This window comes from Acanthochromis polyacanthus, chromosome 9 (assembly GCF_021347895.1).
Source record: "Acanthochromis polyacanthus isolate Apoly-LR-REF ecotype Palm Island chromosome 9, KAUST_Apoly_ChrSc, whole genome shotgun sequence".
Classification (NCBI taxonomy): domain Eukaryota; kingdom Metazoa; phylum Chordata; class Actinopteri; family Pomacentridae; genus Acanthochromis; species Acanthochromis polyacanthus.
In genome coordinates, this window is record NC_067121.1 from 8490215 (window position 1) to 8512638 (window position 22424).

General features: G+C 39.5%; 1 protein-coding gene across 2 annotated transcripts; it reads right to left on the reverse strand.

Annotated features, from left to right (window-relative positions):
• Positions 1-562: 562 nt before the first annotated feature.
• LOC110966635 (cAMP-responsive element modulator-like) lies at positions 563-20397 on the reverse strand. 2 transcript variants are annotated; one of them, XM_022216070.2, is made up of 8 exons: positions 20242-20397; positions 14358-14475; positions 14086-14217; positions 11194-11282; positions 10958-11103; positions 10374-10562; positions 3697-3856; positions 563-2502 (listed from the first exon to the last, which is right to left on the reverse strand). In XM_022216070.2, exons 2-8 carry the CDS (start codon positions 14463-14465, stop codon positions 2358-2360), a joined length of 969 nt encoding a protein of 322 aa, XP_022071762.1. In that variant the 5' UTR covers positions 14466-14475; positions 20242-20397; the 3' UTR covers positions 563-2357. The 2 variants fall into 2 exon arrangements, with proteins under 2 accessions (XP_022071762.1, XP_022071763.1); XM_022216071.2 differs by lacking the exons at positions 10374-10562; positions 10958-11103; positions 11194-11282; ... (1 more) ...; positions 14358-14475; positions 20242-20397 and adding an exon at positions 5694-5980.
• Between the last annotated feature and the right edge of the window lie 2027 nt (positions 20398-22424).

The following is a 22424-nucleotide window of genomic DNA, read 5'->3' on the forward strand; positions in this document are numbered from 1 at the left end:
GTTTGTCCACTATAGGCGCTATCGTACTGCTAGCTGCTGTACCCTTGACACACTGTACTCTGGGCAGCTTTGCGCATTGTTGGTCACAAATGCAGCGTAATGTCATTGAGAACTTGAAGATTTGGTATCGGTATGCTAGTAATTCTCAGAAATTTGTACAAATATGCTCCAATTTCTGCACCGAGAGACTGTGTGAGGCTTTACTGTAAAGTAAATTCAAATCTGATGGGTGGAACTTTTGTGTCTTCTGGCAGTGAAAGTAATATTGCAAAACCTGTAATCCTCCCTCTGAACACAAAATTTGACTCTATTGCTAGCTACTGTAGCCTATTCTGTCTCTGTCACTACATTTGTTCCCCTCTTCAGCTGTGGAAAACCAATTCAAAACTAATTAACAGAATGGTCCTGCACTCTGGTTTGAAATTACAGGACTTGAGCACCTTTTTTTAGCAGGAAAATAGAGGAAGAAATTCATTTTGCACAACTTTAAATGCACAAACACAGAAAGGCTGGCTGTGGCATTGCATTGGTGAAACAAAAACAAAAAAAATCACACTCCATGTCAACTTTGATTATTTTATTAGATAAACAAAAAATAGTTTTACAATTCAAACGAAGAAGTACACGGAGAAGAAAACACCTGGTAAAATTTGGAGCCATTTAAAACAGCAAAAACCAACTGCAGAAACAAAATCCACCTCACCGGATATCGAAGAAAACCTGAATGTTAGCATCACATGCGTTTTTCTAGACTTGAGTAGAATGGGTGCTCCTCTGAAAATCCGAACCACGACAGGTATTTGGCTGGTAAATATCGAGACTGCAGACAGGATGACTCACACTGTTGTCATTGAGCTAAACAGCAGATAAATACCAAACTGTTTCTTAAATAGCTTTGGCAGCCGAAGTGTACGTCAGGGTCTGTTATTCTTTTCTACGTGCTGAACATAAAATAATGCGTGTTAATAAAATAGAATCACCGGAACAAAACTCAATAACTACATCAACAGAAACAGAGAAAGCGGGCGGTTTCCAATATCACCAGAAACATGAACACAAGTCGATATATTATATGTGTATATATATATATATATATATATATATATTTAAAATAAAATGTCTTTAAAAAAACAAAAAATAAAGAAATTGGCATCACCCTTTAAACAGAGCATTTTAATATCAAGCCGTAATCAAGTACAGTTTAATTCAAAAGTGGATATCCATCATTTCTAAAACAAACGTGATGCTTGCCAGGAAAGCAAAATTGTTATTCTTGGAGCTGTGCATCAATGTAAAATATCCCTCTATAAATTGGTTGTTTTTCAAGATATGACAAGCAAATCATCTCTTCATACGACTACTCAGTAGGTAACATTTGTTTGGTAGAATATATATTAAGTTTGAAGTTATAATATATGAATATATAATATATAATATAATATATAATATATAATATATGAAGTTGTTCATATATTTCTTAATAGAAAATTAAATATCATCCGTACTGACACTCCATATACTCTGTGCTTTGACTAAAGAACAACTGTGTTCTTCCGCTTCGTGATTAATTTACTTCAGTCATGAAAAATAAAATATCTTTGCTTACTTGATTCAAATAATTCATTCATCATGTGCATAAACCTCAAACATAAAGAGGATTTTCATGTCGAATTCTTCTATTTTGCTTGTTTGTGACAATTAAACAAACTGAAAATGAGGAAATCCAGGAAATCACTTCACTGACTAAACGCTTGATGAAATTTCTCCTCAAATAGTTTCCACGTGAAGGAATGCAACGACCAAACAGAAGCGTAAACAACACAAACGACATCAGGTAAACATGGTTGGAGTTGCCTTGTTGCAGCTGCTGGTGGATCTGCGGAGCTTCGTGTGCACCTCATCTGGAAACTTGCTGGTAGCGAGACCTGGCTAACCCCCCATGGAGGTTTGATTTTTTTTTTTTCGCTGTAGTCGAGCGGCGGCACATTTTCAGGAAGCACCTGTATGTGCTCTTCCTGTGCTTCTTCTTCTTCTACTACTTCTTGGACTGGCTCTCATTGGCTGGCCTCGCCTCGTGCACAACAGCAACAGCAAGCGCAGTGCGTTTAACACTTGAGTCATGCAAAGAGCACAAGATAAGAACGAGAGCAAAAACTGGCAAGCTGTTTGAAATCCCCACGACACTTCTGAATTTTGGCGTAAATCAGGTCTGAGTGAGCAGAGAAACAAAGACGGTCAAAGCAGTTTTTGTTTCAGAGTCTTCTTTCTTTTTTCTCTTTTTTTTTTTTTTTTTTTTTGCTTTTCCGCTGCAGCACTTTGTAAACTGTCTTCAGCCCATGACCACAAGCGAACCGCTGCTACTCGGCTTTGTGGCAGTAGATGTCCTTCAGTGCTTTCAGCTCTTCAATCAGCGTCTTGTTTTGGTTTTCCAGCACGGCCACGCGGTTTTCCAGACACTTGACGTACTCTTTCTTTTTCCTACGGCACTCGCGAGCTGCTTCCCTGGAGAGGAAAAGAGGAGGAAAATATGTTTTAAGTCTCTGGATGAAAATGTCGCAGACAAAATGCAAGCTGTGCACAATTCAACTGCATGAGCGCCAGTTCAGCTTTCATTGGCTTCCGCCTTTATCTCCATATGTTTCCAGATCACCGTTTATTCACCTGCTGCAGCATTTTAACACCAAACACGAAGAATCAAGAGGCATATTTGAACATCTACAAAAGCAGCATGCTGCAGCTTTGGCCTTTGCACTAGTTGTAAGTTTGGCTGCCAGAAAGCGTGAACAACCTCCAGATTGTCGGAATCAGAGTTCTGTGGAAGTTTCTAATTCAGTGATGACACACTTGAGTCTTTTCATTTCAGCACATGAATCAGAAAATCACAAAAAACATAACTGCAAACCTAAATCACTAAATTGAAAGCACAAAATGTGATTCAGAACTTGCAGGACTTCATTTTTCCAGATTAACAGCAGGAAATACACCATGAGTCAAACATTTAGGGTCAAGTAATGACGTGTGCATTCTTTATGTATTCCACAATTAACATAAGCGTATCGACTCCTTTTCTCAGTGATCCCTTAACCCTCCTGCACCAAAAAATATTGTTTCCTTGTCTGAAAAACAATCCAAAAATTCAGCAAGAAAATTCCCAAAATTTCAGAAAATTTACAAAACCTGTAGAGAGAAAATTCCAATGATTCCTTAAAAGTTTCCCTTTAAAGTTTTATTTAAAAATATAATAAATCCCTCAAATATGGCAAGAAAGTTCTTGTAAATATTAAAGAAAAATAGTAAAAATCTTCCAAAAAAATCCTAAAAATATCTAAAGTGATTACATACATCAGCAAAATTTCTAATATTTTCTTTAGGAACATTCACAAAAAAATCAACCAAATCCAGCCGAATTTGCTGGATTTTGGTTGATTTTTTTGTGAATGTTCTTCAGAAACATCTTTTTTAGCATTTCTTTTTTCCACCAAAAAAATGTTCAAAAATTTCCCAAAAATGTTGCAAATGTGGACATCAGAAGTTTCACTGTCAAAATATATTTTTTTCCACATTTTCAAACTTTAAAATGGGCCAATTTGACCCTCAGGACGACATGAGGGTTAAAGAGTGATTTATTTTCATGTCGGATCAGAAAACCTCCCACAGCTTCAGTCACCATGTTTTGCTTCTGGCACCACCTCCTACCTGTTCTTCATCAGTCTGACCTCCCTCTTGCGGGTGATTTCTTCGGCATGCTGTGACGATGGGCTCTGCATGCCGCCCGGTGACGCCGCCATCACGATGCTCTGAGCCAGGCCCGAGTTGGGCGAACGCAGCTGGTACGCGGGGATGTCTCCTGTGGCAGCTGAAGGAGGCAAAGATGGACACAAGTGTTAAAATTTTGTAAAAAATACAAAACTTTTTTTTTTATCAACTTTCTGATTCAATCCCACTGTCTGTTTCTTGATGTTTTCCTCTTCAAAATGCAGTAGACATGCATGTATTTCATCGGAGGATATCAGGCAGCGACTACAGCCAACAGCGCTTATCCGCTCCCCTTCCGACCTTAAGAGCTGAATTTCCTCTGACCATGACTGTTCCTGCCAGCAGGTATTTGTCCTTATATGACCGAACTTGTCGAAAAATCGGATCTGAAAAAATGGTTTATTCCATTTACGGCCCTGTAAGACGTTAACGTGCAGTCACCTCGATGAAAAGTTGCAGAATGAGCTAAACGATGTGAATTAAAATACCCTGAATTGTAGTTATTTCCACATTTAAAGCAGAAATGAAGAGTCACACTTTCAACTTTTTCAAACTTTTTCTACATGTAGGAGTCTCGGAGCTGCACAACAGGTGTCAGAAGGATTTTGTTTTGAATTTTGAACCACATGTGAGCGATTTTGGTTCCAAATTTGCACTCATGAATTAGCAATTCATGCATTAGGATTGGTGCTATAATCACAGGAACTAAAATACAGATTTGGTCAGTTAGAGTGGAGCTTTCCAGCTGTGTTTTGGCATCACACTTATTTAACTATAGTATTATTGTTTGGTCAACACACATGACTTTGAGGCTTAATGCAGTGCAGGTTCTGGATTCTGACATGCCTGGGACATACACTCAAACATTAACATCAATTAATATTATGCTGGGTTCATTTATTTGTGTATATATATGTGTAATTCAAGAGCAGGTTTGGCTAATTTATGTGGATAAAATAGCTCTTTCATACCCACACTTGCCATAGCTGTCAAGAAGCAACGCTCACATGAGAGCCGTTTATCTGTGTTCTACTGATAACTGGCAGATTATTGCACGAGAAGCGATGCCGATTCTTGAAAAAGCCGTAACAGAAAGAAAAGAAAAGCAAAGCAGTTGTCTGGATGTGGTTTGTGCGCTGTCTGAGTTGAGTCATCACTTAGATGACTCAACTGTTAACTGTTCTCTGCCTGCTGTCTCATACGGTTTCAGCTTCTCTTTTTCACTTTGTTCCTGAGAACTTTCTGCCGTCTTCTCCCTCCCTCGGCCGTCCACAAACACACACTCATTCAGAAAGACGCACAGCAGGTGCACACACACACACACACACACACACACACACACACACACTGTTCCTCCCTCATTGTGATAACACAGTGACTCGGGCTGCCGCTGACGTCAGTGTGTGCGTCTCACTTGCCCGTTTTGCATTCTCTCTTCCCTGCCTGGCTTCTGTTCCAGGAAACTGGAGTGACGTCAAACCGACAACTATCTTACCCCACACCCTCCCCCTTTACTCCTAACCCTCCTCTCCTCCCTCCCTCCCTCCCTGCCTGCCTGACAACCACTGTGGCGGTTCACAGAGCAAACCGAGCGCATATATGTGGGTCTAACAGCGGGATACTGAATAACAGGAACAGGCACACTATCCAAACGCTTCTTGACTTGTTAGATCTGTTTTTCCCCTCCTCCTCCCTCAACTGTCACAGTGTTTTTTCCTGTGTTAAATTGTCACGTTTCATGTTCAAATTCACAGTGCATGAAAGTAAAAGTAGCACAAAAGTGATTAAAATTTCTGCCTACAGTTGGATAAATAATCTACAAATCTCAGAAACATACTGCTTTCTGTATCTGCAGATTTACTTGAAATCCTCAAACAGCACATGCACAAACATCCCCCTTAAAAGAAAACATTCAGAATAAAACGTAAAAACTGTACCTGACTCAGTCTCATCCCCGGTTACAGCCATCTCTTGTTTCCAATAATCCAGCACCACGGCAGTAAGACAACCTCAGCACACAATAAAAAACAAAAAGCACACACACTCCTCTTGCCCTTATTCTCTTCCCTGCTTTACTAGATATCTCCCCACTTTTCTCCTTCTGGCTTCTTCTCTCTGTGTATCTCTCTGAGTGGTCACTCGTCAACTTTGCAGCCCGATTACAATTACAGGCATTGACATCACAATGACATCACTCCTGCCCGCTGAAGTCAGTAAAACACCCTGGATTAGAGTTCCTCCCACCCTCCCTCCCTCCCCCCCTGCGGATCAGACGCTGAAGTAGAGAAACACAAAGTGAGCCGGGCAGGCAGGCTTGCAGGCGGGCAGGGAGGAGGGTGCTAGTGGAGGGCTCGTATTTTTAGCCCTAGTGACGCAACTAGAGAGACGCTCAACAAACAAGAGGATATTGTGTCCCAAGTGGCTGCCATGCAAACTGTTGAGCTCTCTGATTGAAATTGTGTGAGGTGCAGTGGAGACAACTCAGGTTTTTTTTTTTTTTCACATCATTTAAGTTGCAACCACAACTCAAGCCACTGAAATCCACAAAATACCAGCCAGTATTATGAAAAGATTAGGTTTGTTGTTTTAAAATCCTCAAAACAACAATTTTCTAACTAGAACCTAACAACACAAATAATAAAATACAAATGAATAACAGACTCTAGGCTAACACTGACATTTAATACTTTTAGGTGAACTTATCCTGCTTAAATTGGGAAAATTCAGAATTCAGACCCCAAGTTTCAGCTGCAATTTCCCAGTGCATGAAGTAAAAATAGTGTAAAAGTGATTAAAAATTCCGCTGCTCTTACAGAAACTGTAGAGCTCATTTAATAATGTTGCAACTATAACTCAAGCAATTGAAATCCACAAAGTATTTTGAAAAGACTGCCGTTTTAAAACAACCAAAGAGAAAATCCTCAAAACAACAACTAGCTTTCTAACTAGAATCTTCCATTCAATTTTATTTATATACTGGTCAACGTATGTCATCTCGCAGCAGTAAGCATAGTAACGTACAGACCTTAAGAAATATAAACAGAACATAAAACCCAGCAATCCAAAGTTATAACACAAATAATAATAAAAATACACATGAATAAGGGACACCAAGCTAACACTCATATTTAATACTTGTGAACCAATTCTGTGTAAATTACAAAAATTCTGAATTCAGACCCCAAATTTCCACTGCAATTCCACCATGCATGAAGTAGAAGTTGCATAAAATGAATTCAAACATCCACTGCTCTTCCTGCTTACTGTATCTGCAGGAAATACATTTGAAATCCACACAGCAAACAATATAAACTTGTTTCAAACAGCTGACTGATGCTTCTTTGATGGGAAAATCCTCAGTATGTTTCTGACAAAACAGCAACTGTCAAACTAGAACCCAAAGACATGAATAATCCAACAGAATAAAAATAAAAATGAATAAGAAACGCCTAGGTATACTGATAATTATCACTTGAAGGGAAACTTGTGCTGCTTAAATAAGGGGAATTCTGATGCTGCTACTGACTAAGAACATTGTTAAAGATGTCATGGCTGAGCTCAGTTATTCACACCAAGTTTCATCTTTAGTTTCACAATGCATGAAGCGAAAGTACCTTGGAAGTAATTAAAAATCTGAAATATCTCCCTGTGTATAAAAACTGCTGCACTTACAGTTGGAAAAATTCTCTACAAATACCAGAAACATGCCGCTCATTGGCAGGAGACACATTTTAAATCCTCATTGGAGAAACAACATACGAAACACAGGCACAAAAATCCCTTAAGGGCAATGAGAGAAGATTCAGACACTATGCACATAATACACTGTTGTTTTAAACAGTTGACCGATGTCTCTTTAATAAGAAAATTCTCAATATGTTTCTGAAAAAACAACACCTTTCTAAGTAGCACTAAAAAACTTGAATAATCCAGCAGAAAACAAGTTAAAAAAAAAAGAAGCGACATCAAACTAAGCTGACATAAATCACTTGTGAGTGAGCAAATGCTGCTAAAATAGAGGAATTCTGACACTCTTACTAATTATCATAGTAACAAAGTTTCATGGTGTGAGCCCAGATTAGTTATTCAGACTTCACACTGCGTTTATCACCACGATTTGCCAACAGCTCTGCTGCTAAACTCTGCAGCTACTACAGAAGTCTTCAGCTGAAAGGAACCAAACAGCAAACACAAATGGGGTTCTGTGTCCCACTAACACCGAGACCAGATAAATAAATAACGCTAGTTTGAGCAGCAGCTGTAACAGCACTGAAAAATTGGATGGTACCAAGAGAAACAAGAATTTGGCAGAAGTTATCAATGATTGCAAAATCTAAACAGGAACGAATACAGAATTTGAAGCCCAAAAATATCCATGCCACATATTGTACAACTACAGATAAAAACATACAATAAAAAGAACCAGCAGTGAGTAAAAGTCAAGTCCAATGCGGATGCATTAGAAAAAATAGTAGGCTTCAGATAAAACATGAGGTTTTTGTGTTCCTGTCATGTTTTTGTCATTAACTGCAAGCCTGAATTTAGCTTCAGGTTCTACTAAATTCCAACAACTTTTGGTTTTTGAAGTTTTGACAGAAAGTGTTATCTCAAAAAGATGCTTGATTTTCATTCTGAAAGCAACAGTGCTTCAAATGACTGCATCTAAACTAAAAAAAAGCAGCCAAACAAGTAAATGTTTGTAGATGTCTGTAACAGGGAATGCACGGGTTTCAGAGGGTTTTTTGTGTTTATGGTTTGATTTCCTCAAATAAATCATCAGATATGAATGAAATCTTCCTTTGTCTCCACCAGCATTAAGGTAAAAGTCAGTGAATGTATGCATCTAGGTAACTTCAGTTCATAATTTAAACAGCCGCTGAGCACAAACTGCTCTCTTAGGTAGAACTACTTCCATTCTGTTCAGACATTTTCCTGCTCCAAGCTACAACTGAGGGCAGATGCAAGAGCACACAGTTTATCTGCAGCTAAACACCAAATAAATGTGGGAAAGAAAGAAATTGTGTTATGTAATTTATGAAAGCAGGGTAAGGAATTTATTTGGACACAGAAATGCTTTCCTGTTTGATCTGTCTGGATCTGCTGAAGGTTCCGGGCCTTTTTTCTGTGGACACAGCTACTGCACAAAATACATTCAAAGCTTCTGGGATGAAAAGGGAAAATTCACAGCTGCTCTCAAGTATAGACAGACTTTCAAACAGGGCTCTGAACCGCCATGTTAGCAGGTTTATAGTGAAGGAGATGAAAAAGATGGAACTCCAAGACGATTAAAGTCATGCAGGACCTGAAGATGAGCTTTCTGGTGTCCGTAATTGGGCAAAAAAGCAAACAGCTTCAACTAAATTTGAAAAATATCAGCTTATCAACCTGAGAAGGTTCAGGAGAACATCCTAATTTCATTTCAAGATGATTCATTGTTTATTACTATTTCATGAATTGAAACCACGTCAAAATCTCAGCTGCAGTACAATCTTACAGACTGAGATGCGAAAAGAACTTCTGGAGACTTTGCTAATTCTGGTCCATCCATAGACAACAGAAAAGACACGAAGGTCCTTCAGGAGAAGTTAAGCTCTCAATCGCTGAGATCAGTGAGATGTGAGAAGATTTTTACTGAACTAGTTTTGTAGATCAGAAGCAGTGGATCAGATCCCAGCAGGAAACTGAGGCTGAGTGGGATCACAGAGATTCAGGAGAAGCTGGGTAAGAAGATGAAGAAAAACTCTGAGGTGGAGCAGCTTTCATGCACAGCGAATAAAATCTACAGAGGAAGTCTTCGTTCTCTAGTCTTAGTGATTCCACAGCCTCACCTACAACAAATAACTGCTTTCAAAATGTGGCAGCACCTTTGTCAGAGGTAAAAGATGAACTCCAAGAAGTTCTTGATAAGGAAGGTGTCAAAGATGTTGACGTGTCATTGATAGATTACATTAGATTTTTCTGCTCTGTTCATGGAAAATCCCACAGGAATCATAAATGTTGCACCATTATGCACTGCTGAAGGACTGTCGCTCTCTCCCTTGGACAAGGTTGCATCCTGTACATTTACTAAATCCTATGATTTATTGTGAATTAAATCCCAAGATTTCATTTGGGGATTGTCATTGTCAAATATATTGCAAACAGACTGTTATTTCAACTACATAGAATTTACATCTTATCGCTGTACAGGGATGGAAGGATGTTCCTCAGAAATTTGTGAGGTGCTGCAAGAAAATGTGAAAAAACTGAATTATCAGCACTCTCTTTAATTTCCAAAGAGTGTAGCAAATGGGCTCAGAAGAGTCACCAGCTGTAGTCCACTGTAGTCACTAACGAGAAGGTCATGCCACAAAGAAAACTTGATCAACAGCTTTCTGCTTCACCAAAACTTATGTTCAAGTTGCTGTATGTATATTTTTGACCCAGCAGATTTTGTCTAGAATGGCTATAATAAATCTGAGAAAGAACCAAAATGCATCATTGCTATTTGTGACAAAAATGAATGTGCTTCAATGATACAGAAAATTCAGAGAAGTAGACACATTGGAAATTCAAGACTGCATCTTTTTAAATGTGTTTCATATGCGGTTTTAGATTCAAAATGACTTGCACCTCACCTTGGATGAGCATCTGTCCTCCCTGGAGGTAGAACTGCTGTGGGGAGTCTCCCGGCTGAGCTGCACACTGCAGGATGGTGGCTCCAGGCTGTGGGGCTGCAGAGCTCGTCATCGTCAGGGTCTGGGTCCCCTGGAGGGTTTCGACTCCAGGGTTGGTCAACTGGATGGCTCTGCCCTGGCTGATCGCAACTGCACAGGGTCAAAGTATAGCTGTAATTTGGCTGCAGTGGAACAATTTTTCTGTTTTAAAGCTTTAGGAGGTAAAGCTTTTAGTCAATGACCACTACAGGGAGAAATATTCAGTCTATGTGGTCAAAAAGTTGCTTTTCTTCCAGCAAATTCTGAATTAGTGCAGCCACAGTGGTGCAGTTTTAGATTCCTGATTAGATTTTAAGTTAGTTAGGAGCCAACTGTGCTGCTTTATTGAACATGTGAAGCCTTCAGAAAGGAAAATACATCTTTGTACTCTCTTGAAGAATGAATCATATACTAGAAGTGCACAAACACAGTGAGGAAACTTCATAACTGTATGTTTTGGAGCAGAATGAACTCCACAGTGGGCGAACTGCTGCTGTGTTACTGACTGTACTGTCCGGAGCTGGTCTGGTAGATGGACGTCGGTGCTGATGCCGACGTGGTGCTGGAGATGGGCTGCGGTTCATCTTCTGTGTTCTCCTCCTCAATTTTAGGAACTGCCGGCGAATCCGACGAAAGCTCGTTAAGAATTTTTCTGCCGGACAACAGAATTCCACAAAAGTGACTCCACATGGACTTGACACTTTACACACCACTTTCCGGTTTGCTGTTGACGTCTTCTCACCGATAGGATGGACGTCTAGTGAGGATTTCCCGTCTCTTCTGTACGTCTGCAACCGTCTCGTCCTCCTCCAGGTCTGCAACGGTGGCAATCTGCAGAATACAGGCAGCATTTAAAAAAAATACAGTGCATAATTCACAAAACTTCTTTTTTAAAACGTTGGAATCGTAATAATTTTACAGAGGCAGTTGTTTGTTTTCATTCACAGACTTTTAGTGGTCTGTGAGACACCAGCTGTAGTCAAACTGTATTGGTAACGACAAGCATGACGTCAACGAAGGACATTTGTCTTCAAGCCTTAATCTTTTAAACGCTTTGCATGTCTTGACTGACTCATTTCTACATCCTGCACAATTATTTGTGAATTCAAGAATCACCACCCTCCTCTCTGCAAACATCATTTCATTGTAGCATAAATAAATCTGTTTATATTTTGTCACTCAGGTCATATTGTTGGAGTAACAACACATATGAAGTTGACCCGGTTCTGCGTCATCAGTCAGGAGGCTCTGTGACTCACATTGCTGCATAAAGGCTGCATGTTATAGACACAAAAGGCTGCTTTGGTGCTGTTAGAGGACAATATCTGCACCAGACAAAGGCAGCAGGTTAAACTGAGGCGTGTCCGCATCCATTTAGTGGTAACAGGGCTGAGGTCAGGCCCGTGCTTGTCAGGTTTATGCTCTGAAAGCAAGAAATGAATCTGCTGCTTTGCACACAGATTTAGAGTTGAGTGCAGAATGTCTTTTATGCAGCTCATTCTAGTTGTTGAAGTTGTCAAAACAAAAAGTTAGTGATGCAGGATATATATTTATTTATTTCCTTAATACTGTGACAGTTCAGTCAATACCAGGAATCAGACTTGCTACTGATAGAACTCACTGATAAAGTACCTTGAAATTAGGCGACAAAACCACTTTGCGGCGAACATGTGCGCCATTTGTCTGCGCAGCTCACAGACTTAAAATTTGTACCTTACTATGTGAAGTGCCACGAGATGACATACGCTGTAAATTAATTCTATCTAAATATAAGTGCACTGAACTGAACTAAAATTTAATCTCTTTTCCAGTCTTCTCATAGCAGTACTACTCAAATATTCAACGATATTTAGGGAAGTGAACATTGCACTTATTAAAGTTCTACTATTAAAGCTGCTCAAACAGAGATGTACTGTGAGAATCACAGATTTATTTCAATGAGAATGTAATTATTACTGTGAAACTTCAGTCAGTCTTGCTACTGATAGACTCACTGATAGAAAGTGCCAAGTACTTTGAAATCGGGCGACAAAACCACCTTGTGGTGTGCATGTGCAGCTCACAGATTTGATCTCTTTTTCGGTCTCTTTTATAACAGGAGATGACAAAGGAACATCTGGTTTGCAAATAAAGCGGCACCTGTGAAAAAAAGATCTTTGCTAAAGCGCTGAAAAGAGTCAAACACCTCATGCATGTCGTCCACACCACAATATTTAATGAAGTAATCTGATTGCTTGCGGTGAGCGCTACAGTGTCACCTCCCAGCTCGGTGTTGTGCGATACGTCGGCCTGCCCAGACACAACAACGCCACCTGAATGTGAAGGTTAGACTGATGAGCTTAAACCTCGGCTCCTGCTGCTCACATCAATCCTATTAACAGATGCACTGCAAGCAAACCACAAACCCTGCAGAGCGTCTCCTACACACTGCAGCTACAAGTTCATTCACTCTGACAGCAATATGTCAACTATTAAACCAAACATAAAGTGAAAAGGTTTCTGTGAATGTCTTTTGGACTTGAGGAGTTGATATTTCACTTGGTCTTTTGCTCGAGGTCTGCTTCGACTGAACTGGGACCCGTCTCAAATAACAAGAGGTGTAACTAGAGGCTTGTCTTGGATGACTGAAACTGACACTATTGAGGCTTGACCTGAAGTCGTCTCCTTCCGAGATGACTTGGACATGTGCAATATAACATCTGAACACCACAAAATGTGTGCCATTTACTTCTCAGGGTATCAATTTTTTTATACAAAGTGCTATTTTTATATTGTGTACATATTTTATTTTTAGAATACATATTTGTATTTCTCCTTTTTATCGCTGCTGCTCTTACCTTTATTTTATTTTTTTTCCACTATATAGAGCTGACTTGAGAAAACCCACAAAAGAATTCCAGTGCACCTGTCTTGTAATGTACACATGCAAATGGCAAAAAAATTCTAATTTATTCTACGTTTTGAGGAACCTTGTCTTCAGTGACTTAAAATGCAACCAGGACTTAACTTAAATGACCTGAGACTTGACTTAAGTCAGGATTGTGATCGATTTGATTTATTTATTATTCCTCTTAGAATTAATTTCATTCACTGACTTCTCTATTTATTCACCTATTGACATATTTTACTCTATTAAATGTACAGTTTTACTTATTTTCTTAATTTTTAATAATTTCTTATTGTGTTTTTCTTCCTTATTTCTACCTCTATTTTAATAATATGTATTTTATTTTATTTATTTTATTTATTTATTGAGCTTACTTTATCTTGTTTTATTTCATCTGGTTCCTTATTAATAAGTTTACCGTGGGGGTTGTTTGCATTGTTTTACTGCACTTTGTGTTGCATTTTATTTGTATGAAAAGTGCTGTATAAATAAAGTCTGATTGATGAAATCCTGCTGAGAGATCCGACTTGATCAGCAGGTTTTCACTGACAAACTAGAGACTTAGCATGCACTAACAGGACTGAGATTTATTTTTTAACTGCTCTCGGATGACCTACTGACTTTGACCCCATTACTCATCTCATGCAGATATTTTTACATAACCTGCTCTCCATATATGGCGCCGACATCCAACATCACACATTCTACCCGGCCTGTTCTCTGTGTTCTCTCAGCTTGCATCCTCACCTGGACGGTCTGGACTTGCGGTGACTGTATAACCGATGTCTGAGGGGCCTGGATGACCCCTTGAACCTGCACCGTCTGACCGTCGGACAGCTGGACAACAGTCACACCAGAAGACTCTGCAGCCAGCAACTCCTGCAGGCATCAAATAAGACATTTAGACCCACATTTAGACCCACAGGCTAAGCCTCCATGCAGACTACTTCTTTGCAAATATGCAAAGTTTGAAGTAGTGCTTTAAACTGCTGAAATTCAAGTACAAAGTGTGTGAATACCTGATCATGGTCTGCAGGAGACGGACTAGTTTCACTTTGGTTATCTTCTCCATCTGTGACCGAATCATTCAAACTGCTGTCCAGCTGAGACGATACTGAGGTTTCCATAGTCGGCTACCTAAACAGACACGCAAGCAAATTATTAACAAAATTACCGAAGCCATGAAATGTCATGCAGATGTTTTCCTCTCCGACATTACTCTCAGAAATCACAAACAAATGACCGTGTTCAACTTTCCCCCAGAGTTCATTTGACGCTGGTTTTGTATGAAACAGGATATTGAGTCACGGACGAACCTCAGATAAGCAGCCTTTCCTGAACCATACAGACGCATTTAGCATTTAACCTGGAGACTTTTCATTTTCTCATACCTGGAAGTATGAGTTTTTAGTTTTAAAGAACTGCACTGCCACTTAAAAACATCCTCTTTTAATACTGGACAACTCTCATTCAGTACAATTCAGTTCACGTGTGACAGCAAAGAAAGCGGCAGACGGCTGCATGCAGAGAAGCAGAAATAACAACATTAATTCCACTGCAGTGAAGTGCAGAATAATGACATGGTGAGTTGAACAAATAGTGTCACATTTCAATCCGATAGAAGACTAATGCAAGAAGATAATCGAGTAATTCTATAGGAGCATTAGACAGAACTCCCATTATATTCTGGTTCCTTTCTACTTTGTGCTACAGACGCTCGTGTTTCGATTTATTTGCCAGTTTGTGTGCGCAAGTCGGGATGATTTGTCGTAAGGTCTCCAGTGAGACTGACTGTTTATTCAGCTTGTGACAAATTTGTGTTATATAACTTTGTCTTCTGGTGCTCGTCATGTGCTGCAGCCATCGGGCGGAGCTGGCAGACTGAACTCTAGGCATGTTTTCACACTTCAAGACAGAGACTGTTACAACTCAGATGTGATCTAATTAGATTCTGATTCTAGGAGGCAAAATAGCAGCAGAGAAAAGCTGTAGAGATCTGAGTAATAAAGGATTTGTTTTTAATTTACCGGTTAGGAGATGGATCCAACTAGAGTCCCTGAATGTCAGAGTTGGGCAGCATCACAGTCACCAGCCAGAAAGCACATTTTCATTAAAATATTTTGACTATTTTAGCATGCTACTTCTACTGAAACAGTGAAACATCACATTTAAAGATGTTATCCAACTGCAAACATGAAATCAAGTGGAAATTACCCTGGAAATTCCCAGAACTCAGTATTCAGAATTACTGCAAAGCTCATTAAATCTCTCATAGAGTGATTGGAACAGATACTTCTTTGTCACAAAAAACATTCATGAAGTTTGGTTCTTTTATGACTTTATTATGGGTTAACAGAAAAAGTGACCAAATCTGCTGGGTCAAAAATATACATACAGCAACATGAATTAGCAATTTTGGTGACTTAGAAAGTTGTGTCAATGAAATGAGCTTCATTGCCTCTTAACTTCTTGTGAGTGATTATGAGTGACCACAGCTGGTTACTTATCTGAGGCCATTTAAATAGGGCTCAGTGGATACAAATGCCCACAAACACTACAACGGGAAAGTCAAAGGAGCTCAGCATGGATCTGAAAAAGCAAATCATTGACTTGAACAAGTCAGGAAAGTCACTTGGAGCCATTTCAAAGCAGCTGCAGGTCCCAAGAGCAACAGTGCAAACAATTGTTTGTAAGTATAAAGTGCATGGCACTGTTTTGTCACTGCCACAATCAGGAAGAAAATGCAAGCTATCACCTGCTGCTGAGAGAAAATAGGTCAGGAGGGTTAAGAGTAGGGATGTGCGCAACTAGTCGTTTAATCGTTTAACCGCCTACTCATTTATTAAACGTTTAGTATTTTACTAGTCGGTTAAACGCTGCATTAAGCATCATGCACCTTGTTCTTGTTCATCGGCTTCTTTGTAAACAGGCTGAGAGCAACCAGGGAGAGAATTGCTCCTCCTCCCCTCCCCTCACACGCATACGTAGCAGGGGGCGGTCGACCTCCAGATGACACGTTCATTTCTCCAAACCTACACAGCCTGTCCGTTCCCCCCCGGGCACAGCCACGCTTCCCTTCCCCCGGTCCCGACTGGGCGCCGCCATGCAGCTCTACGCTTGGGCGTGCACCGCACGCTCGTCCTGTCTGGGCTACCTGGTTGATCCTGCCAGTTGCATATGCTTGTCTCAAAGATTAAGCCATGCAAATCTAAGTACACACGGCCGGTACAGTGAAACTGCGAATGGCTCATTAAATCAGTTATGGTTCCTTTGATGGCTCTCTCAACGATGCCCAACAGGCTTATCAAAATGTCTGATCCACTTGTGAAACTCTTCCTCATCTGTCAAGCAAACCCAGCCATCATCATCATCATTTACGATGGGGCTGTGAACGCCACTGCAGCCATCGTTATTATCAGTGCATTTTCTCCCGCGTCTGCTGCTATTTCCATGTTTTTTTTCAACCCCCACTATCCCCCTCATCATTAGCGGTGTTTTGACCATTTCAGCTACACCCACCACATCCCCTCTTGCCACTCTGGACCCCATGAAGAAAAGCATCGGCTCCAGCATGTGCTGCTTGTGGACTGTCATGGCGCACCGACCTGCTGCCGTTACGCACAGATGCAGTGGCACTTTCTGTCTCAGTGGACGACTGAACATCTTCATCAGAGGGTGAACATTCCTCTTCAGAATCTGAGTAAGCCATTATTTGCCAAAGTACTTTGTCAGCGTTGAGCAGACCTCTCGGTATGGTGAGTTTTCTCACTCTAAAATGTGCCGTCTTGCACTCTGATACGCTCCGACGGCGAGTCTCGTCTCCTCGGTTTTCAAACTCTGTAAACTCCAAAACTTTGAATGAAAACAAGCCCACAACTGATGCTCAGATTGAAGTTCCAGATGTCCGCCATCTCCTGGTGTACAGTACATGAGGCACATGAGGCAGTATATTTTAAGCTATGGCTTGTTATGTTCAGCAATGTTGCTTGTCGCAATATTGCGACTTTGGCGCTTAAAGGGTTAAATTGCAAGTTTTCCGAACCGACTAGTCGCAAATAAAATTTGCGACTAGTCGGTTCAGAAATTAGTCGAAATTCCCATCCCTAGTTAAGAGTCAACTGAGAACCACTAAAAAGCAGATCTGCCAAGAATTAGAAGCTGCTTCGGTGTCAGTGTCCACAGTCAAGCGTGTTTTGCATCGCATGGACTGAGAGGCTGCCGTGCAAGAAGGAAGCCCTTGCTCCAAAAGCGACACCTTAAGGCTCAACTGAAGTTTGCTGCTGATCACATGGACAAAGATAAGACCTTCTGGAGGAAAGTTCTGTGGTCAGATGAAACAAAAATCGAGCTTTTTGGCCACAATGCCGAGCAATATGTTTGAAGGAGAAAAGGTGAGGCCTTTGACCCCAAGAACACCATGTCTACCGTCAAGCACGGTGGTGGTAGTTTTATGCTGTGGAGTTGTTTTGCTGCCCATGGAACTGGTGCTTTACAGAGAGTAAATGGGATGATGAAGGAGGATAACCTTCAAATTCTTCAAGATAACCTAAAATGATCAGCCTGAAGGTTGGGTCTTGGCCACAGTTGGGTGTTCCAACAGGACAATGACCCCAAACACACATCAAAAGAGGTAATGGAATGGCTAAATCAGGCTAGAATGAAGGTTTTAGAATGGCCTTCCCAAAGTCCTGACTTAAAATCCATTGAAAACATGTGGACAATGCTAAAGAAACAAGTCCATGTCAGAATGCCAACAAATTTAACTGAACTGCACCGATTCTGTCAAGAGGAGTGGTCAAAGATTCAACCAGAAGCTTGTGGATGGCTACCAAAAGCATCTAATTAAAGTGAAAATGGCCAAGGGACGTGTAACCAAATATTAGCATTGCTGTATTTATATTTTTGACCCAGCAGATTTGGTCACATTTTCCGTTAACCCATAATAAAGTCATAAAAGAACCAAACTTCATTAATGTTTTTTGTGACAAAGAAGTATCTGTTCCAATCACTATCAGAGAAAAATCAGAGTTGTAGAAATAACTGGAAACTCAAGAGAGCCATGACATTATGTTCTTTACAAATGTATGTAAACTTCTGATCACAACTGTAAATATAAATCCAACTTATTAACACAATTTTTTTTATTTCTTTTCTCATGTCTTTCAAGCACAAACTGTATATATACATATATATTTATATGCATTCTTTGCTTTTAAGTAATATTCTGAGAACAGATCAATTGGAACAAATTATGCAAAGACTGGAAGAAAAATCAACTTCTCTTTGGCAAATAAACTAAACTGTTTTTCCTGTGCTTCTGTGCTTTTTATTTACAAAAACCATCAAAAAAATTGTTCATACAATAAAAATTTGGAGTAAATTTCAAAGTCTTGACTGTTTGTCTTTTTTATATGGCGGTTTTAATTCCTATCCACAAAATGAAAATCTTTTTTTCCATGTTTTGGGGTTACATTAAAAATTTAAAGGTGTAAAATAAAGGCTAAAGTAGCTCAAACCCTCCTACAGCCACTGAGCCTCCCAGTTTTACAAATGAATAAGAATTTGACCCATTTGTACAGTAACACCTAACTGACCAATAGTCATCCAGCTCCAACTGTGACTGACAGCTCCAGCTGCCAATCACAGAGGCAGAGAGCCCGTTCTTCCTGAAGGGGGCGGGAACAGCAGCAGCATCTCATTGGTTCTCAGAGCAAAACAGAACATTTGAACAGCCAGAAAGCAAGAAATTATACAGTCAGAGTGAAATAAACCATCTTTGCAGTATTTTGAGCACAAAAACTGAAAGACACACTGTGGGGATATTTGAGATATTGAAAAAATTGCAGAAAAGTTTCACAATATGAAACCTTTAAAGCTGAACAATAACATCAATATCATTTGCAGTATTACTTCTTCAATAGTATGCACATCAGCTTCAGTATTGTGGGAAATATTTTATCACATGTGCAATATTACTTCATTACTTGAGCATCATAGCCACTATTTTCTTTTACTTTTCTCTTTGTTTATTTTTTACTAATACATCATAGCAATTGTACTTCTATTGTTTGTTTTGTTTTCTTTTCTTTTAATATACTGTCACCTTATTGAATTTGTCACTATGGTTGCATCGCATATGCACTAATTATGCAGTTCATGCCGTCATTTATCCGTATTTTTATATTTATTTAAATGTTTCTCTATATGGTATTTACATAGCACACTTACATTACCCAAATCTTATTTCATTTATATACTCGGCGTGTTCATACCATCGTATTCATACTGCATCAACTCAAATCTAGTTGTATTTATATAGCACCTTTTAAAAGGAATCAGTGGAATTCTTTGCATTTTGACTGAGAAAATAAAATGCAAAGTGAATTTTAAAAAACTAAAGAGAAGGGCTGTTTAAAAGTGTCAATGATTCTAATTCCTCTCAGATGCATGTACTGCATAAGTATTACATATTTCCATGTACCATTAATACTGCTCACATTGCAGATGTCTGATTTTAGCACATTCAAACAGTTTTCTAAAGTTATTCAACTGACAAATTTGACATCAAATTACACTTTTACTGTTTTTTTGTTGACTAATCTAATTATATCATCTCATTGCTCTCTTACTGAGACCTGCATGTGCAATTTTGCAGAGCAGCGTCTGAGCAAGTTCCTACATCTGCTTTTATACTGAAGAGACGCGCTTCCGGTTGTGAACTTGACGCAGCTCGGTGAAGTCAGAGAGGAAGCGAGAAGGGTTTTTTTTCTCTCTCTCTCTCTGCCCATGTTTCTCGGCTAATCGAAGCTTTTGATGCAAAACTTTGGCGGAGAACGTCGTTTTCCGGCGCCATCCTCCTCCTGGCCGCTGAGGGTGAAACGCGACAGCTTTGCAGCGACTTACCGAACTTTTTTTGACGTCGTGTGACTCGTCACCGGTGACAGCGTGGGTGGACGCCGCGTGTCCGCGCTCACGTAGTTCCCACGTCAGCGCTGATGATGCAGTGGCCCGAAATGTCGAGCGACGAGTCGCTTTAACGTCGGAGAGCGTCGAGGAGGAGCCACACGGTTCCCCGCCGCTCACTTCCTGGTTCGCACCGACTCCAGATCCTCCTGCGATGTTGTTAAAAGAGCGATAAGGGAGATTTTTCAGATGCAAACCACAAAATGCTGCATTAAATTAGAAATGCATTGCGATCCAGAGCTGGAGGGATATTTATTTGCCTTTGTAGATTCTGTACTTTGGACCAAACCGTGTCGTTTAATGCATCAGGTCGAGGCTGTTTGTGTCTCATTTGAGCTGCATTTCAGTATTTGCAGATGAGTGGTGTAATTTCTTAAAAAAAATAACAATAATAAAATAAATATTTTTTTTGCTGCAAATCAGTTTTTATAAGGTTGAAACGACTAGTCACACTTCCTGGTTCACTCAGACTACAAATCCTCCTCTGATGCAGTTAAATGAGCAATAAAGTGGATTTATTCAGATGCAAACTACAAAATGCTGCATTAAATTAGAGACGCACTGCAATTCAGAGCTGCAAGGATATTTATTTGCCTTTGTAGATTCTGTATTTTGCACCAGACCACGTCTTTTACATGCATCATGTCAAGGCTGTTTGTGTGTCTTTGGGGCTTCATTTCACTGTTCTATATCACTCATTGCAAATTTAAAAAGTAATAATAATGGAAAGTTTTAAAGCAAGACAGTTTCTCATTATGGCAAGGCTGGAACCACTAGTCACATTTTCTGATTCACACCTACTCCAAATCCTCCTGTGATGGGGTTAAGGGAGACATTTTCAGATGCAAACCACAACATACTGCAGTAAAGTAGAAAAGCACAGCAATTCAGAGCTGCAAGGATGACAATTTGCCTTTGTCAATTCTTTATTTTGCACCAAACCCCGTAGTTTAAATGCATCAAGTCGAGGCTGTTCGAGCTGCCTTTCACTGTTTGTTTCAGGTCAGTGGTGTAAAATTTAAATCATTAAAAAAAACGAAGCTGATAAGTTTTGCAGGAAGTCAGTTTTTTAGATTATAGCAAGGCTGATACCACTAATTACACTTCCCAGTTCACACAGACTCCAAATCCTCCTCTAATGAACTTTAAGTGGGTGATAACTGAGATATTTACAGACGCATATCACAAAATACTGCGAACTGGGGCCCATCTCAAATTGTCTGGATGACTGAATTGGAAACTATTGAGGCTTGACCTGAAGTTGTCTCCTTTTGACAGACTTGGACATGTGCAATGTAACATCTGAACACCACAAAATATATGCAATTTACTTCGAAGGGTGTCTATTTTGTTGTGCTCTTTTTATAATGTGTATATATTTTTATTTCATAATGTAATTTTGTATTTCTTTTTGTTATTGTTGCTACTCTTACCTTTTGCTTTCAATTCAGTTTTATTTCTATAGTGCAGATTCACAGCATATGTCATCTCAAAGCGCTTAGCATAGTAAGTTACAGACCTTATGAATTATATAAACGGAGAAAAGAAAACCCAATAATCAAAAATTGCCCTTGGAAGGAATTAAAGAACCCCCGGGATAGGTAGAAAAAAAAACACTCAGACAGAACCAGGCTCTGGAAAGGGGTCCATCTGCCTCGACCTGCACTGGATGGGTTATTTTATTTTTTCCTGCATATAAACTGACTGGAGAAAACTTGCGAAGAATTCCAGTACACCTGTACTGTAGTGCACCCGTGCAAATGGCAATAAAACTTTATTTTATTCTATTCTATGTTGTGAAGAGCCTTCTCTTCAGTGACTTAAAATGAAACCTGGACTTAGCTTAAATGACCCAAGACTCGGCTTAAGTCGGGCTTTTGAATGATTTGATAGATTTGATTTATTACTTCCTCTTAGAATTTGTTTAATTTGTTAACTACTCTATTTATTCATCTATTTGCATGTTTTAGTCAATTTAATGTACAGTTCACTTAATTTTTTTATCATTTCTTATTCTGTTTTTCTTGCATTTGGTCTGTTTTTAAACACATTTCTATCTCTATTTTTATAATATTTGTTTTTTCATCTATTTCATTTTATCAAGCTTATTTTTTTTACTTTAT